The following is a 19,085-nucleotide window of genomic DNA, read 5'->3' as shown; positions in this document are numbered from 1 at the left end:
AAAAAATTCAGAGTTTCAGAGAATGTGAAATAATGTGGGTTTTTTGTTTGTTGGGTTTTTTTGTTTATGTGTTTTTTTTGTGTTTAAATCGATTCTCCTTTAGCAAGTTTTTCTTTCAGGAATATAGTGGAATTTCTTTTTGTGTGAGGTTGTTTCTCATAATATTTTTGTCTTGTAATACTTCTTGGTTACAGTTCATGCAATGGCAGTCAGACTGAATTTCTGAGTCCTGTGACCCTCTGGACTTCAACCCCCTGGATTTCACCTTCATTGGCTTCTTTTATATAATATTTACTGATTCCTAGAGCTGCCTTTGCATAGGTGTTTTGAATGGCTTACTTCAGTTTGCTGTCCATTAATCTTGAGGAGGGCAGGGAAAACTGATGCTTTCCTACTTGCTGCCTTCATCAGGTGTGCGATCCTTAACACTGTAGCAACGTCCTGGCCAAAGGAAGTGTTTGGCACTGGCAGTAGGTGATGAGAGCAGGTGACAAAATATTCATAGCAGTTAATGGATATGAATGTATATGTTGCATGCGCTGACCTAATCTCTCCTGTTTTTGTGTAAACATATGCAAACAGATATCCTTAATAGCAAGGAAAAACCTCCACCAGGCATAACTTAATTTTTATATCATCTTTATATTATCTCATACTGGTATATTCAGTACACCAATTACAAAAGCAAATAGACTATGCCTACCAAAACCATTATCAGTTGCCATTTAGCATACTCATTAGAAATGGCTTATTAGAATATGAGTGTCTATATTATTTTTTTAAAACATCATTCTTCATTTAGAGTACCTACTACTAGTCTACCACTGACAATTATCAAACAAATTACTAGTTGCCAACTAATACGCAAATAGCCTACTGGGTTGTTATAATTTCAAATAAGTTTTAATATTTTCCTATTGAACAGAAATGTTGAGCTCTAATGAGTTCTAGTTTGCAGTAAAGAGGGAGCTGACAACAGGATGAGGTTGCAGCAGGCAAGGCTGGGTTCGAGCAAAAGCTGTAATTGAGAGGTATTTTTATATTCGTGTAGAACGGAATCCTCCTAACTCGACTTCTCATGCCTCAAAAGGTTATAGGTGTCTATTTCCGAACATTGCCTCGGTAGAAGCTAACTCTGTTTGAGGGACTGACCCAGGTTTTTGAGGGGTAGCTTCATGACATAAATAGGTCAGTTTGCTGGGTCAGAAATGTGATTAGTAAGAAACTTCATTTGCAAAGCAGCCAACATTGTTACTCTAGCTATGCTCTGATACAGGGGCACCTCCAGGTTGCTTATGTACAGCTGTAAAAGTTGTTAGGCTTCCCCAATACTCCAGACGCAAGAGAGGGGGTTTCTTTTGGTACCCTCTGGTTGAGTGCTCCTTCCCCTTTGTACTTTTATTTGATTCTTCAGTCTGATGTAATTTTATTATGAGCCATTTCATTGTACCTGCTTTTACAAGATCAAGCCGCTAACTGCTTCGGAAAGGCGTTTTATTTATTGTTGGTTTTGTCACTCAAACATGCAGACAGAAGGAATAAAAAGAGTACATGGGTAGTTTAGGCAAAGATTTACAGCTTCATTTTGTAGCACAGGTGTTTGTATAAGCATTTACATTTTGGGGAGCTTGTGTTAGCATACCTATTCTGAGGTTTCTTTGTCTTTGGGTCTGCATGATCTCAGAAAAGAAAAAGCACATTTACTCTTTGTGCATCTTCTTTTCCCTGTGAATTTTCTAGCTGAGGCTTAACGTTTCCAAAATTTGTGTCTTAAAATCTAATATTTCAGTGAGGTGGAATTTATGTGTATTGTAAAATCCACACAAAGATGGCAGCAACTATTTCAGACTGTTGCTGCTGCTGGATGGTTAGCAGTTGTCCTGGAGTATGCGCCGTCTGATCCCTTTGCAGCTGTGTCCTCCTAAGCTGCTCCCTGGCCCTGCGGATGAGCAGTAGCAGCGTCTGCTGCAGGTGGGATGCGGGCGAAGCACTCCCCCAGCAATGCTGCGGCTTCCCCCTCCAGCCAGAAGAGTGATTGGTAAGGAACAAAGGTTGCACTGAGCTTCAGACCACTTTGCGCACCTTGCCCCACGAACAGGCTCTCCTCCCGTTAACCCTGTGGGTCGTTTTGCTTCTGGCAGTGCTGCATGGGCAGGTGTACCGGTTTTGCACACCGGAGGGGACGTGGCTGCTGAAGGAGAATTCAACCCTGCCCTGGAGGAACCTGTCTGAGTGTGAGGCCTCTGACCAGGTAAGAGTTTCCATCTGTTGCTACTGTTGTTGTTTAGGACAAAACAGAATGGAGGAAAAGCATAGTCATTGACGCCCACGTGTTTTTGTCCTGTCAAAGTCATCTTTACCAACTTATCCTGGGTGCCTCACTTCAGTGAGCCTAATGGTAAGGGACGTCAGGTCTCTCCCCTTCAACAAAGGGAATGTGGAGGGTAGATGAGAGGAGGTTTAAATGTATGTGAGAGCACTAAGGGAAGTGAACCAGGTGGTCCCAGCTGCAGTGCGGTGCAGGGGGCTAAACTGCAGCCCACTCAAACTGGAGGAGTGACTGACCTAATGTTATTCCTTTTCCCTTTTCTTCCATTGGCATGTTGTTACAATAAAGTGTCTGTTTATTCTCTCTGTCTTGTTAGCAGCTGTTAAGGTGATTAAGATGAACTGAACTGAAGGATATTTGCTTTTTACCTTTGGGCAGGGGGCAGTCCCTGCTTTTTGTTTGTTTGTTTTTTTGTTTTTTTCTTTTTACCTTAATTTGCTGTGGGCGATGGAATTAGGCTTGTCAATGTTATTTTCTTGCCCTGGTGCTTTATACTCTGCAGGGAGCTGAGACACCTGGCACCAAATGAAGGAGAGCGTAGGGATTTGCAGGGGATTTTTGTCAGCCATTGGCGTCAGCTAGCGCACCGTGTGCGTTCCCATGACACGTGATACCATTACTGCTGTGAGCCTCCAAGGGCGATGCTTTTATTCGCATAAATTGACTGCACTCTCTCTGTCCCAGGCTACTGGGAACTAGTACATACCTAGCGAAAACAGTTCAAGGATATGAAATTCCCAAGTGCTGCAGGATCTGTGTCCTCTGGTGTTCCCGTTGCTCAGTGCCTCATTCTTCAGAAGGAATAAATGGCTGCAGACTAGAAGGAGATGGGAAAAGAGATAGTTTCTCATTCCCCAAATATGTTAAATTCAATTTTTTCCTTTAATTTGCAGCCTTATTCCTTGTCCCTTCCATGTTCTGGGGTATCCCAGCAGAGCATGTTATCTTAATGCAAAGTGTAAGCCTGGTCATTTGACTTTTCCGTGTTTGCCACTATGGTTTCTTACAGAGCTGTGCTGGGACATGCCAAGGAGAGAGATACCTAATGGTAACACTTGGTCATTTAGCACCTGCCTTCAAGTTTCCATGAACTGATCTGGATTCTGAAACCCAGCGTACATGGTGTCACTCCCTGAAATGTGAACAGCCATGTTTGGTTTTCCAGCTAATGTATATAGAGCCCCATAACAACCTACTTTGTTTTATGCATCTTGTATATGAGAACAACAGGTTGTTTTGATGTTTGCTGTGTATTATGTTACAACTGTTGCTAAAACAAAATCTGAAGGGTTTGTGAGTGAATCCTTATTAAATGACATTGTTTACTTAAGTGTGCCATGTGGTTTTGATCTGCATAGATGTTTTAAATTGTCATGTCTCAATAGTTTGCTTGAGCTTTGATACTGAAGAGATTTTTCTTTTCTCTTCGTAAGGCAGCTCTCATATCATTCCCTTTAAAACATTAACCTAGCAAATCCCTGAGGAACAGCCTGTATGTTCACCTTAAATCCTCCTGGCTGTGCAAAGTACATCTGAATAGCTGTACTTATTTCTGAAGTACAACGAATGTATTCCTTTGTACAGCACAGGTCTCAGGAGTCAACTGCAGAATTAGCAGCTTGAGGAAGGGAAGTAAAATGCCTGAGTCTATTTAGACAAAGATAGGTGCTTAGAAATGAACCAGAATAGAGAATATGAATGTGCCTTAGAGGCCGAGCAATAAGCCTGTGTTGTGATTCAGACCTGCCTGTAGCTTTTAAAATACTTCTCTTCTCCCTAAAGATTTTGGCCAGCACTTTCAAGCAAGGGTCTTGGTGGTCGTGTCTTCAACAGTGAATCTGAAGAGAGTCACAGCCCAGGACTGTCAGGGGGGTGTGAGCATCCCTGCTGCTCTGGCCCACATCGGGTCACTCCCTCCCAGGCAGTGCTGTACTGCCTAGGTCATGAGATGGTGTTGGGCTATGGTTTGTTACCAGGAGGTTGCATAGTTGAGGCTGAAGAGAAACTATTTGGGGGCAGAAGAGAGTTTAGTTATATGAATGCAAGGCATGCTTTACCTCAGAGTCAGCGAATGGGACTGGCTCGTTTTATTTCTAAGTATAGATGTAGCCAAAGGACCCCCCTCGTTACAGCAGTAAGGAGACTTGCTTTAAGTGTTCAAGTCTGAAAACATCAGCTTTGCCATTTTTACTGCAGGGTCGTGTTGTGTCTGTGCTTCCTGTGCCATCTGTTTTAAGACTTGCTTGTCTGGTAATTCATGCCTCTCCAACTTTATTACGAAATAATGTCACATTATCTATTTTCTAGCCTGGCTGCAAAACCCCACTGTTTGAGTGAACACCTGGGAGCAGCTGGGGAATTAAGATTAAATTTTTATTTCTTTAGAGCATATGGAAAGTGGAAGACTGAATTGATATGTGCATTTAAACTTGAAAGTAGGAGAATGACTTCTTGTTATCATTAAGAAAAGTTAGGAAGCAGCTGGGAGAAAAGAACTGAAGCCCATGAGCTCTGTCTTTTCCCCCCCTTCCTTCCCCCCCCCCCCCCCCCCTTCCTGTTCTCCTTTATATGCTCTCAGGATGCACCAGAAGAACAGCTCCTGAATTTGTCCGTCATATACACCATTGGATATGCTCTTTCCTTCTCTGCCCTTGTAATAGCAACTGCCATTCTTCTTGGATTCAGGTAACTAATGAAGCTCTGAAGAGAGTGGAGAAAAAAAATGTTATGTTTTTCTATATGAAAGTATCAGTCTTTGACAGAAACATTTGATTCCCCCCCCCCCCTTTCTTCCATCACCTCATTATTTCTCTGTCTTATGTCACTTCTGTGTTCCTTCCTGCAACCATTTCTTCTCAAAATTAAAGTAAATTTCCTAAATTTTTGCAGTGTTACTTGTATGAATGTGTGGAACGCATGTGTTTTATCAGTTGAAATATTTTGTTGTGATATTTTTTTATTTTAATGAAATTTCCAGTGGAAGAGATGGAAAAAGAGAGAGATTCCAGCATTCCCTCCTGGTGGTGCCTTGCAGATGAGGCACTAGTGTGGGGTGTGAGAGGATGTTTAGGACAGAAGTTTTCATCTTGCCTTGCTTGGAATTACACAGAGCATAAATCTCAGTTTGGCCTCTTTCCCAGCCCTCACATGCAGGGTGTATTTCAATGCAGATATGGATTTTTGACACAATTTCTCTCTTTGGAGAACTTTTGGAAATTCTCATTTCTTTTGCAATATGAAAGAGAACCTAATTTTGAAACTTGAAAAGTTTCTGTGAAATAAATTGCTGTCACCTGGTCAGATTGGCATATTGGGTTCATCCAGGTGTGCACCAACACATTGCATGAAGAGACTATTGGTTGCACATGCCAATGATACACTGTGTAGGTTTGGTTAAAAAAAAAGAAGAAGAAAAAACCAAAACAAACAACTTTGGACTCCAACAGAGATCTCCCCCCCCCCAGCTTCTAATTTCCAAAACTAAAATGACAAAATCCGCCTAATATTGTACCACACCTTTTAGCATTGTGTTATCCCTCCTTCTTGCAGTGGAGAAGCATAGGCTAGAAATCTCAAAGAAGATCTAAAATGACTACAGAAATGCAGAGACATGCTCATCCTCTGTGAATGCCACGTGATAATTATGATTTATACGTGCCGTACCAGTGCAACTTTGGGACTTATCTGACAAAACACCAGATGGTCTTGAAGTCTCCAAATGTCTCCCAGGACAAGTGCTTTCTCCTTGTTTCACCCATCAATGACACTTTTTGAGTAATTTTAGCAGTCCAAATGTAAAGATCGTAGAGCTCAACCATATACTTTTTGAAGGAAGGAAGGAAGGATGTGCATGTTTTTGGACAGGGAACAAAGAGCAAGTTTTTCACTGAGGACTGGTAGGAGAGAAGGAATTTTGATGCCCTGACTTTTGTGGAGAGATGCTTTAGCATTTCTTCCTTTAACTGTGGAGCAGGGACTGGAGAAGTGTACACGAGTGTGTGCTTCTGATTTAGAAAGCGAGGTTTCAGAGATGTTAAAGGGGCTGAGAGCCTTGTTAAAACTATGGCATCAATCCATTTTGTGCTGTCCTGTCTAAATTGTCTATCTGGAGACAACTTGGTCCTGGATCTCGTGAAATAGGTGAGACCTACCCCTGCGTAGTATCGCAGTTGCTAGATTCGGACTGGAACCTCTGCTCGTGGCCTCTCCCCAGTAGCTGTGCAACCTCAACAAATGAGGATTGAAATCTAATTCAGTGGCACCAAAATGTTGATGTTCTCCACTTTTGTAGTAGGAAGGCCTTTTTAAGTTCTTAGACTGCGTAATAACCTTTATATTTGTTTTTAATAATGAGACAACAGAAGAAACAATATATCTCTATTGTCCAATTTTGCATCCTCTGAAAGAAATGGAAGAGAAGTCTGTAATTTCAGTGATGGAAGCTGAATTAGGCCCTTAACTTCATGAGTGAAACAATTTGAATAACTTGTGTTGCCTGTAGCAGAAATACTCAGTAACTACTTGCAACTTATTTTCTTCAATTGGCTAATTTACATAATTTTTTCAATCAGATTTAAATGTGTAGCAGTTCTGAAGGGTAGCAACAAATAAATTTTGAGTTAAAGGAAAATAAATATTAATCATAGGTAAGTTTTGAAATAAGCTGTGACTTAAGTGATGCAAAAAATTCTATTTGACCTATGAAAAAAAATTCTCTTTCCTCTTCAGTGCAAAACTGATAATTTTCAGACCAAGTCTATTTTCCTACCCAAAGTTATAAAGCAGTAAAAATAGATGTTTAAAGCATAAGTTCACTGAAAGTCGTGCTGGAACAATTGCTGTTTATCATATGTTACCAGTATCTTTTAGCATCAAAAAAGAATCATGCCCAGTATCATTTCCTTTGAAACAAAATGTGTATCCTTGCAGTGCTGGAAGAAAAATGTTTGTGGATAAGGCTGGTAAAACATTGGCAGCACTCTGCAGTTGGATGCCATTTACATGACTGCAGTTTCTTTTGCTATCCTTTAACATGCTCTTATTTTTGACAAGTAGCAATTTTATTGTCTTTGCAGCTGACTGCTGAAATTCAAAAGGTTTTTTTCTTTTTTTTATTTTTTGTTTTCCGTTCCGAATGCAGAGGTGGAAATTCTGTTTCTTTTAGTTCTACAGAAAGTATTTACAATTCCCCTAGGAGACAATCTGAATACAGATTTTTCTCTTGTTGTCAAAGCGGTAATTTACAGGTGGATGTTTTTTCATTGTGGGTTTGGGCACAGCCAGAAGCTGTACTGCACACCAGTTCCTGAGCCTTGCCAAGGTAAACCTGTGCAGTGACATTGGGGTCAATTCAAAGAGATTAGATTCAGCGTTATGTGAAACTTGACTTTTTTTAGTCCTTTCAGATATGTCTTCTGAAAATGACTTTCTTTTTACACTTTTTAAACTTTTAAAGTATTTTTTCCTTACGCACTGATCTCCTTCCTTCCCCCAAACATTCACATTTAGGGCTGAAGTTTTGAATGTCTTTTCTGTGATAGTGATTTCTTCCCAAAGACAGTTTGAAATCCCTACAGCCATTCTCAAGTTACGGGATTTCCTCTGGTACCGCCTGATTTCCAACAGGACTCATTGTTCCCTCCCTCAGTCCTCTGTGTGATGTTGCAGCTTTTACATAGGTAGTGGATCATGACTGGTTCTTCCTTTTTACAGACATCTGCATTGCACAAGGAATTATATTCACCTGAACCTCTTCACCTCTTTTATCCTCCGGGCTATATCTGTCTTCATTAAAGACTCAGTGGTGAAGTGGATGTACAGCACAGCCACACAGGAGCACCAGTGGGAGGGACTTATCTCCTTCCAGGTAGGGGCAGACACTGTGGTGATTTTCAGGATATTGGAGTCATCACTGTGGTGTGTCTGCATGACAGCAGGTAATCTTATTTTGTACAATGAGGGTTGTACAAAATGCCGTTCTTCAGTCCATAGAGTTTCTCGGAAACTTGTAGCACAACGTATGCGGTTGTAGTTGTGCCACCCCAGGGTTGGTACAGGCAAGTAGTTGATAGCATGGCATGTTTCTCTGCCTGTGGGAAGTTTGCACCTACTAGACAAAGCAAACATGAAGAGGTGGATTTTTGATACATATACAAATGCTCATATCTTCTTCCCATGCTGCAGGTTCATTTCTTTCAGCCATGACAAGAGGGCATTCATTTCCCTGAGCCAGCACCTTTTGTAATAGGACTGTCCTTCTTGTATAATGACCAAATTAGTTGGTCATTCTTGGAGATCTTTATAATCTGTTAATGACAGAAAAAAGGGAAGCATCTGATTAAAATGCAAATTTGAAAGCATTTAGAAAAGCTTTAGAGGAATAGGCTAATTAAATACTTCTAATCGAAGGGAGAGGATATACAACTCTTTTGTGAATATGATGAAAGCATGCCTTTCCCCCTTCAGATTTGGAATACAAAATGTACTTGAATCTTCAAAGAAAGGGCTTTCCATTATTTGTATAGCTCTTGTGATTCTAGAACATGGGTACGGCATTTGCTGCTGCAATACAGGGTTGGGGTCATAAAGGGTATGTCTCCTGATGCATACTTAGTACCCATCCTTACCTGACACTCTGTCTAAGGCTTAAGCGCTAATACCACGTAGTCAATCTCATCTGCAATGTATCAGTTGGCAGAAATTAGCATTGTAATACATATCTTAAATGGTTTGGAAATGTTCACATTGGATTGTCAGTCATTCCCTCATTCCAGAAAAACCTAGGCTTTATGCTTTCACACGTGGTTTATCCGATAGTGGTTTCATCAGAGTCGATGGATATATTAATTAGGTAATAAGGTTTCATACTTATCTAAAGCCCTGCTGTGACCACCTCTCTGTAATTTACCAGCTAAGAGAGATTTTGCACTTAAATGTGGTGCACTGGGCACTATTGCTATTCTATCAAAAATCTTTTGCTTTGGAAAATAGTCAACATTATGGTATTCGCTATTTGCTCTTTAATAGAGAAACTCTAAGCTGCAGAATAGAGTATCTGGGGAAGTGAAAAGATTCCCTGACTGCAGTTGATACAGTACCTTTCACTTACTCTTCTTTTCATCTTTGTGTTGTGCTTTTCAAATTATAATCCATTGCTTATTGATGGAAAATGCAGAACATGTAGGTTGGTTTTTTTTTGTTTTTTTTGTTTTTTTTTTTAAAGAGGGAACGTTGTTGAAAGCATCTGTCTGCTGTGCATAGCATGTATTACTGGCTTCTGTCCTTTCAGTACTCGAATGTGATTAATTTAGCAAGCATTGTTTTGAGGAGTAAGTAAGAGTAGGAGAGAGAACCAGTCTTTTGGGTTAGTATCCTTTTTTTCTCAGCCCCTGTTGCATTCATTTGGGCTGTGCTTTCTTCTGTCACAGGAATCGCTCAGCTGCCGCTTGGTCTTTGTGATGATGCAGTATTGTGTGGCTGCAAACTACTACTGGTTGCTGGTGGAAGGCATGTACCTGTACACGCTGCTGGTACTTTCAGTCTTTTCTGAGCAGAGAATTTTTCGGCTTTATCTCTGCATTGGCTGGGGTAAGTTCATCTTTCCATATGTCCACCCGTGGCTGCATGCACCAACAGATGGTATAACGGGAAAAAACCTTGCGTGTCTATTGCAGTGCTGCCCAGTTCAAGTCCTGCACTCTCCATTGCCTTTTTGTTCTTGATCCCTTATCTTGTTTGAGCTGGAGGGTGCTGGGCCAGCACAGCTCCTGGATGCTTGCAGCGCAGAGGCTGTGGATTCATAGCAGAGGGGTTGTGTGACACTGCAGAAACTCCCTAAACTAGTGGCAGGCACATGGTACTTTTCCTGCAAGACATGAGCTTCCCAATACAAAAGATGTGTGAGTGATTCCAGGTGAATGCGACTTTCCTGGACTGCCCTGCTTCATCTCCTGAAAGTTTCCCATTACGTTCAAAGATGCGTTAACTACTTGTGGTGCAAAATAGCAATGATGCCTTGTATCTGGTCAAGGATAACAGTAGAGAAATGGTAGCAGCGTGAGCTAGGGGGATGCAAAGGGGCTGACAACACGGGACTGCTAACAGGGAGTTGTCAGGTTGGTTATGTGGGCAGAGCGGGTCAAGTGATGATTGTTGGGCAAGAGAGTGGTCAGGGCACACGTGCCATGGGCATGTGGGTGCTTGAGATTAAAGGCTGCGATGCCTTGAAATCAATTGGTTGAGCCAGAGTTACCCCCTGTAGAAATGCTAAAGCTTTGATTCTTTCATTGTCCAGTTAGCCTGAAAATATATTACTCTTCAGGATTAATTTTATCTTCGGAATGATCTCTTGTGTGTTTTTATTGCGTTCTCTCCCTTCCTCCTCTCCCTCCTCCCCTTTTGGTGGAAATCGGGTGACTTTTGGAAAGCTGAAAGTAAATCCAAGTAAATACAGCAAGTGCTATCACAGATACTAGTTTGAACATTTAAATTGCTTTGTCTGTCCTTCTCTCTCTATGAATTTGCCAACTGTGAATATTCTAGCAAATTAGTTCACTGGCAAAATGCATATAAATGGCTTACTGTGAATTACCCACTTCTACTGAACAGTGATGTATGAGGAGCAAAGGCTTTCCGGCACATTGTTGGGAATAAATAAATGCAAGTAATAGCAGTTTCCTGCTGGAGAGTTTTAGTTAAAACGTTCTATATCTTCCATTATTGCTTTATATAGGACATGCAGCAAAAGCAACAGCATCTTGTATAACATTTGAACTGTGTATGTTTTAATCATATTTTATGAATAGCCATACCCTCAATTAAAAAAAAAAAAAAAGGGATGGGGGAGTTATCCTGAAGCACTGACTGAGGTCATGAGAGGAAATGGAAAAGGAATTAGAGCAAAATTATATCTAGCCGAATTCTGAGGGTATTGTGTTATTTTATAACTAAGGGATAGGATGGTTTTGATCTGAGTCACTTCTAGTTAGAGTTTGTCCCTTGCAAAAGCAGAAGGCAGAAACAGAAGACGCTATTTTGTTTTTGTTCTTCATTTACGATGGAAGTTTTGCTACTGTATATTGAATTTCTGGATGAGTTTGTGGAAATGAGTGGCAATGCCAAACTTGGCACTGGATATATGGGTTTCATCCAAGCTTCCTAGAAAAGTTCTGCCCATGCCATTCAATCCTCATCTGTATGGTTTCTTGCTATTCCAGCCATGGCTGCATGTGCAAACCTTGCCAATGATTCTCCATCTTCAAATGCAGAAGCATCTGCTATTTCAGTGCTCCCAGATTAGTTACACCAGATAAGTTTTGTCTCTAACAAGTGGAAAGAGATGAAGATTTTTTCCGCTCTTGCTTCTCCACTGGTGATTCCATTTTTTGGTTGTTCAGGTCCCTCACCAGGTGCCTTTCTGCTGTATGCAATGCTCAAAAGATTTTTTGGGGGTTTTTTTGAGCAGCATGATGCCTCTCAGCACAATGCCGAGACTTCGGACAGCCAGTAGGTTCCTGTTTATGCTGAGAGAGTCCTGCTCTTTGAAATAGTTTATCAACTGTAAAAATAAAGCTGGATCAAAAAATAAATACCTATTTGATTGTCAGAGCTGATTTGATAGCCTGACCCTTTGTTCTGTTAATGAATTGTCCTCTCACAGGATAATTTTTTAATTTGTTCATTACTCATCATTTGATGAATATTTCTTTTAAAATTTCATGTATGTATTGTTCACAAACTAAGTGGATGTTAGTCATTTCATGTTGTTATTTCTTCTAATTATAACTGAACTTTGTGATCACTCACAGACCATATGGTATTGTTTTTGCTGTCTGAATAGCTTCTGCAATCTCCCATGTGATCACATATGTTTGCGCTTGTACTTCTCTCAAATGTACATATGAATAAAACTGTGTATCCTCCTCAAGGTTTTTGTCCACCTGAGTGTTTGCACATACTCTTGGGCATGATGTTTGCCCTGTTGTACTTCTTTCGAGGAACAGCAGGTCTCAGAACAAACAAGAAACTAGAGCAAATTATTTCCGCGGGTAATCCCAAGGAAAACTGTAATGTAAGGGCCAGCTTTCAAATAGGTAGAAATGTCCCAATACCTATTTCTCTCCAAGCCTTTAAACTGCTATCTTAAATAGTGCTACATTATGTTATAACAGGGGAAAAAGTCCACATAATTGTGTAAATAAAGTACTTCTCCCATTTTATGTCTAACATGATCATTTCATCTCAATTCAAAACATGGAAAGGGTAAACCTGCTTTTCAAATAGAAACATGTAAAAGATACCATACTTAGTCTGTGTTTTCCTAGGAACAGTTAGCAGACAGTGAGGAGTGTAAAGAAAAATTAATAAATATTTTCCAAATATGTGTTTGCTGTATGATAATTGCAGGTCAGTTCTTAATGTTATTAGACGGTAGTCCATTTAGTATCAGTTCAAGTGAGTAATTATTCTTTGCTGTTGAAGTGTTTTATAAGGGGAAAAAAATGTTTATCTCATGTTATTGTACTTCGCAAAAGCTAGAAAAGTTATAAAATCTTGGTAGAACTAAAGAAACTAATGTAGTTTTACAAGTTGGGAGTCATTTATATCGACATCCTGTATATTGATAGGATTCTATAAACCTTCCTGATTACTTGCGAGGTCACTGTATTCCTGTAATGGCCTGTTTCTTGCCAAGATTTCATGCTGTACTAGGCTTTAAGATGGCAGTGTTAAATTTTTCCTATTTCATTTAATGTGGAAAATGTCTTGCTTAGGTCTTCTTTTTCTTTGTAAAAGCAGACTTTCATACATTTGTGTCAACCCCGAGTTCCACATATCTTACTGCAAAAACAATGGTTTATGCCATTTTCAAAGCTGATGGGGGGGGGGGGGGGGGGGAAGCAGAAACACTAACAGCATCAACAAACAAAAGTCTTAATAGGCTAATGGCAGAGCAGGTGGATGAGTTGTTCCCTTCAGTCTGGAGGTCAGCACAACAGCAGCTAAACAGGATGTTGATTCAGATAGTCATTATCGCTTGCAGAAAAAAAAAAAATCTGTTGCAATACATTGCTGGTACCTGGTGCTTCCTTCCTCTGGCATAAGAGAAATCCTTGCCCATGGATCTTGCCCTCTAGAGAGAACAAAACGTGTGCAGAAGAAGAGGGGAAAGAAAACAACTTAACTACGGAGATCACGATGATTACTTTTTTGGTTTGTTTGTTTCTCAGGATGTGCAGACTGCTCTTAATCAGGGTGTCCAGGACACCAACGCAGTGTTCGTTGTTGCTGAGCTTGACATTGACTTCAAGCAGCTGTGTCAGTGCTGTACAAAGTAGTCTCTGGAGAAGAGCAGTTTATATTGTAACACTGCTGTATGCATCTTCCCAGCAGCTTTTAGTGGAAAAAGGACCTGTTCACATTCAAAAGCGGGGAGGAGGGAGGAATGGGGAAACAACAGCAACATCCCACAGTGACTGTGTGTGACATCCAGGCAGGAAGAATGACAGAAGACAATTTTTAGCACTAAAGGCTAAGAAGAAAATGTTAATAAAAAGCTAAACATTCTCTGAGCTTCTATGGCAATTTTACACCCAGCTGCACTTGCAGCAGGGAAACTGCCATAAAAAATAAATAATCCCCTTCAAAGCTTTGGCAATCCAAACTTGCTCTAAGGAAGAATACTTTGAGGGAATGAAGCTATTAAAGGCAGGAAGCCTGGCTAAGGTGTCAAAATCTACATTCTCCTTGCAAGGAAGATCTGACTGGAACAGAGCCAGGAAGAAACCTTCCTTCTGAAGCCCGGTATGAACTCAGTGTAGCAGCAGGATGCATTCATTGCACCAACTACTTCTTGTCTGTTTTCAAATGAAAACTGTGTTTCAGACAAGGATGTGAAAATGGGTTTTGTGTCCAGACTGATCACTGTAGGAAATGCATCTGTCAGGAGTTGTTCTTAATTCCCTTCACTTTTTGTCTTCTGGATTAAACTCTTTCATGCTTTTCCTTTTTTAGAAAGAAAAACATTTCATCTTTTCTTCTCACATCTTCAATGCTCTTACTCTTCCTACATCTAGTCATATTTATTTATCACTTCTTTCAGTTCCTCATCACCTACTTGCATTCATATATCAAGCACTTGATCAAGTTAGACCATCCTGGATGAGAAAAAGGAGGATTGGAGTTCTTCTGACATCAGTAGTGTCCTTCCAGGTTGCATGCCTGATTGTCTTGGAGGTTGAACTTCTCACCATGTGGAAACCAGTGATGTCAGGTTACATCTGAAATATGAGCTTACACACAAACTCATCAGTCCTAAAATGCTGTATTCAGAATACGTCCTTATTTAAGGGTCTTGGCAGGGTGGCAGTGCTCTGGTCCTACAGAGACAAATCTAATTCAGGAAGAATCTCTAATCAGCACGGGAGGATGAGGGGAGCCTCTTTCTCCCCTGAAACTGCCTTTACATACAACGCAAAGCTAGAAATATTGCGTTTGTAAGAATGAAAACTTGCTTGCTCATCGAGGTAAGGGAAAGAAGGAAAGGCGGTATGGAATAGCACCACCTGGTGACATCTTTCACGGTAACTGCTACTCAGTGAACTCCAGAACCAGCCTGAACTTTTCTGTTCTGTTACCAAAATGTCTTGGACCCATTAAATCTGATCTGAATTCTCTCAGTGCCAGGAGGCACACAAGGTGTGAGCATCGTTCTTCCGCTTTGATCGGTCTGCGGCTGCGTGCCATGCCCAAGAGTTCCAGCCTGTACCATTCCTCTCAACCTCCACCATCCGACGCCAGATCATTTTTGGACGACCCCGCTTTCTTCTTCCCTCTGGAGTCCACCCAACGGCCACAGCGCAGTCTTCTGTTGGTTTTTTCCTCAGGACATGACCGATCCAGTTCCATCTCCTTCTCCTCACTTCATTACTGGTTTTTTCCATCCCCACCATTTCTGATGCTCGTTGTTTCTGCAACTTTTTATTTTTTTTTTTCTGGGAGGAGGTAGTTGGCCTCCTGCCCAACCCCCATGACTTGGAGGACCAGTGGTTTTTCTGTCAGGGTGTCCTTCCCTTAGGCTGCGTTGGTTCGCGGCACCTTCTTCAATTTTATCCGGTGCACCCTCCAGAGAGGGATCCCCTATCCACCACCCAGGGGACGCGCCTTCTAGCCGTGCAGCCCCAGCCGAAGGGACCCATTAAATGGAGAGGCTGATTTCTACATGCTGTTACCAGGACATGGTAGCTTCCATTAGGAGCTCCACGAATTGCTCTCCTCTCTGCTCATTAGGGACAGTGAACCATTGTGAAAATATCAACCAAATGGTGGTTCCTGTGCAGAATTTCTCGGTTTTCTTCTCTTACCTACCCCATCCTAATATTATTCTGGATAATGCCTGGTTTTCCAATTTTTTTTATTACTATGCAACAGCTGGCCAGGTGTAGAATATGTAAGCTAGAGTGTAAATAGGTAGGTCATGCTGCTTATTTATGCAGTGGGGTATTAAGATGATGATTTGGTATTTCCATTACTTTCTCATCATCTATAACATATATACTATTATTGCAGCCTATAATTCAGATGTCCTATCCCCTGTCATTTGAAGTTGAACTTTATTAGCTGAGCTATCAGTATGCTTATTTCCTAGTACACTTGGCAGATTTTGTAATCACCATGTACTATTCAAAGACTTTTGGTCAGTTATCAAGAATTAACGTGGCAGAGGCTATTATGAGCAGGCTGTTGCAGTTTCTGGCATCTTCAGCAGTGATGAAGTACAGATAAAAGTAGACGTTACCATTTCCAGAATTCAGAGACCTTTCTGTAGACAGTTAATCTGGGAAAAGATCAATCTTAAGAGCTTTCTGTATGACAAAAAGCAAAACCAGAAAGAGTTCAGCTTATATCTTAAATAAGTGCATCCTATAAACGGATGCAGCTTTTTCTTGGATATTGGGTATTCTTTGAACAGCAACAGCAAGAGGAAGAGGTGTAGGACTGAAATTCAAATGCACCAAAAGAGCTGTATGTTGGGAGCCCAGGACTGGAATACAACACTGATTCTGTTAATGAACAATAGTCATCTGTAGAGTTTATTCAAGGAGCTGTATACAGTTTGCTTCCACTGCCTGCTCAAGCTAACCAAATTGCTCTTGACTGAGTGAAGTATCCAGAATAATATCTGCATTTGTGCCAGTTGATGCAGGTTAATTAGGTATCAAGATTGTAAATTAATCTATGGAGAGCCTCAGTGATCCTTGCAAACTGCAATTATTGCAGAGATGCTGCACACTTGCTCTTTTGCTGTTGTGAATGACTTCTACAGACTTGAGGTGGATTAGGGAATATTCTTGGGGCAGTCTTCTCTTTAGATCTTGACTAGGGCTTTGGAAAACCGGATGCATTCCCATCTGCTGAGAGTGTGTCCTAGACAGTTTTCAGAGCCACCCATTTCTTAGGACAAGACTTTGTGAATTTGGTAGATGTCAGGTGGTAGCCATGTAGAATTTGCACTGATACTCAAAGCTTACACATATGTATTGCACTGTTGAGCCTTGGCATCTCAGATTAAAATGTATTGCTAGCAAGGAAAATAATGTGACTGATGGTGTTGCAACACTAAGGCACCAGGGGCCTGCATCACAAGTGGGAATGGGCAGAGGATGTTGAACAAGCCACCTTGTACGCACTGCCTATTAATTTGTATAATATTTTCATAGCAGGATGCTGATGCAGTTCAATAATACCAGCCTCTGTCTAGCTAAGCTCTTTTGAAATATAATATTAATAACGGATTCTCAATTCAAATGTCAAGTAATGCGATTAAACACAGAGAGATTTCTGATGTATCCAGAAGATGGAGATATCCACAAATCATTATCATTATCACTCGATATATCAGTTCCCTCCACTGACATACAGCCTTTGTGCTCTCGGTGTTCATGTCTTATCCTGTAAGTTTCATATTAAGGTGTCTTAATTCTCAGCAAAGTCAAGAATAATTGAAACTATAATTAGTTTCTATGAATCAAAGGCTCATTTGTGTTTGGAAGTGATTTGCAATGAGCCTGTTCTTAATCTCTTATGCTACTATCAAAGCAGCACGGGGTTCTCAGTAACTTTGCTCCCAAAATATCGTGTACTCTCAGTATCGGGTGCATCCATGGAACACATTTAACTGCTTGCCTTAATAATCTCTACTCAATTCATTCTCTTTGCTGTTATTCTGATTATTGGGGTTTTTTTCTTGCTGCTCTTTATTCTCTTTTTTTTTTTTTTAAACTGATTAAGGAGAATAATTGGTCTTTTGCATCTGTAGTATTTAGCTGTTCTGATAGTAGAGAAAGAATACAGTACAACGAGAGAGAAGGTTTTTACCGATAATACGCACTACAGATACCGGTTTAGTTTTTCAGACTGCAAGAGATCACCAGTTTCCCTGTGGCTCCTGCTGTCAGGAACTGTGTATTTGCCCTGTGCAATGCTTACTACTGCACACTGATGTTCTTATGGTCCCTTACCATATTGATTCTTAAGAATGCAATAACAAAGCACATTAAACCTTGCCCTTTCTATACAATGTACATACAGCATTGGATGCTGTCCAAGGAGTTACACAGAGGAATGAGACCATCTTGATCTATCCTTAGGCAGAAATTCCTCACCTTGCTTGTTGAGTCTCAACCTGGTCTCCTTCCTTGTGGGCCTTTTTGGCATTCCTTCTACTGAGCATTGGTTGGTAGATGCACTTTAAAATTCTTTTTCAAGACCTAGGTATTTCATAAATGAAAGAAATTGAGAGCCTTTGACATTGTAAAGCATGTAATGACTGCCAGCTTATTTGGCTTTTCTCTCTTCCCTTTACACTCCAGATAAACTGACCAACCGTAGCACATGCACTGTCAGGTAGGTGTAGGACCAAGCCTCTTCTCAAGACCAGATGCATCTGCTGTCTTTGCTGCAGCCACTCAAGTCCATGCCAGTACTGCAGCCCAAACTTGGGACTTTTCTGTGGGGGAGGCCTGACCACACTTGTTACGTGTCGTGTGCCCACACTCCCCTTTGCTATCAGGGGTACGTGGGGCTGAGTGTGCTCCAGCCCTAATGCCAGCAGACAGCCTGAGCTTGGTGCTGCCCGAGTACAGTGTAGCTGACCCACAGGCAGAAATGTGGACGCAAAAGTTTGGGTCAGAGCGCACTGCGCTTCTCTCTAGCATGAATATAAAGGCTAGCAGAGCTTCCAGAAATTTCGTTCCCTTGGCCCCTCTGTGAAACTTTCCATGGAAAAGCTGGTGTATGCTGTGTAAGGGGGTGATGGTCTGTTGTTGTTCATTTTTCATGCCTGTTAGGAGCGAGATGGGGACCCAGGCAAAATGAGTCACATGTATTAGTTACTTGCAGGTTAGATTCCTCCTCCTGCAATTGACAGCCATCCATGCTGGGTAGGAGCTGCAACCCTGCCACCAGTTAATTATGTTGCTCATCATTATGTGGGGGGTTTGTCCTTCTCTCTGCTTTTCTCTGTCTCTTAATGTCAGTGTCAACCTTGTCTCCTCTCTTCCCAGGTGTGCCAATGGTGTTTGTTATCCTCTGGGGAACTGTCAAGTACCTTTATGAAGATGAGGGGTTGGTTTAGTTCTGATTTTTCTAGCTAATCTCATTTGTGCTGTATCTGTGCACTGGCAGGTCATTGTTTGCTTTCTGTTCAGTGTGGTTTGCTTTGGCAATGTGCTGAAACCTCACATAATTGCTTCTGTTT

At 41.1% G+C, this 19,085-nt stretch overlaps 1 protein-coding gene across 1 annotated transcript in view; it reads left to right on the top strand.

Annotated features, from left to right (window-relative positions):
- The window catches only part of GLP1R (glucagon like peptide 1 receptor), a gene marked incomplete at both ends in the record, with an annotated part of 87,423 nt that overhangs the window by 53,222 nt on the left and 15,116 nt on the right, over positions 1-19,085 (top strand). The window contains 5 exons of the mRNA XM_082305449.1: positions 2,142-2,251; positions 4,908-5,014; positions 8,042-8,195; positions 9,757-9,916; positions 18,892-18,952. Of these exons, the coding sequence (XP_082161575.1) occupies positions 2,142-2,251; positions 4,908-5,014; positions 8,042-8,195; positions 9,757-9,916; positions 18,892-18,952 (592 nt within the window). The remainder of the gene's footprint in view (positions 1-2,141; positions 2,252-4,907; positions 5,015-8,041; positions 8,196-9,756; positions 9,917-18,891; positions 18,953-19,085) is intronic.

This window comes from Platalea leucorodia (assembly GCF_965183815.1).
Source record: "Platalea leucorodia genome assembly, chromosome: 3".
Lineage (NCBI taxonomy): Eukaryota > Metazoa > Chordata > Aves > Pelecaniformes > Threskiornithidae > Platalea > Platalea leucorodia.
This window is presented reverse-complemented; position numbering and strand designations above follow the sequence as displayed.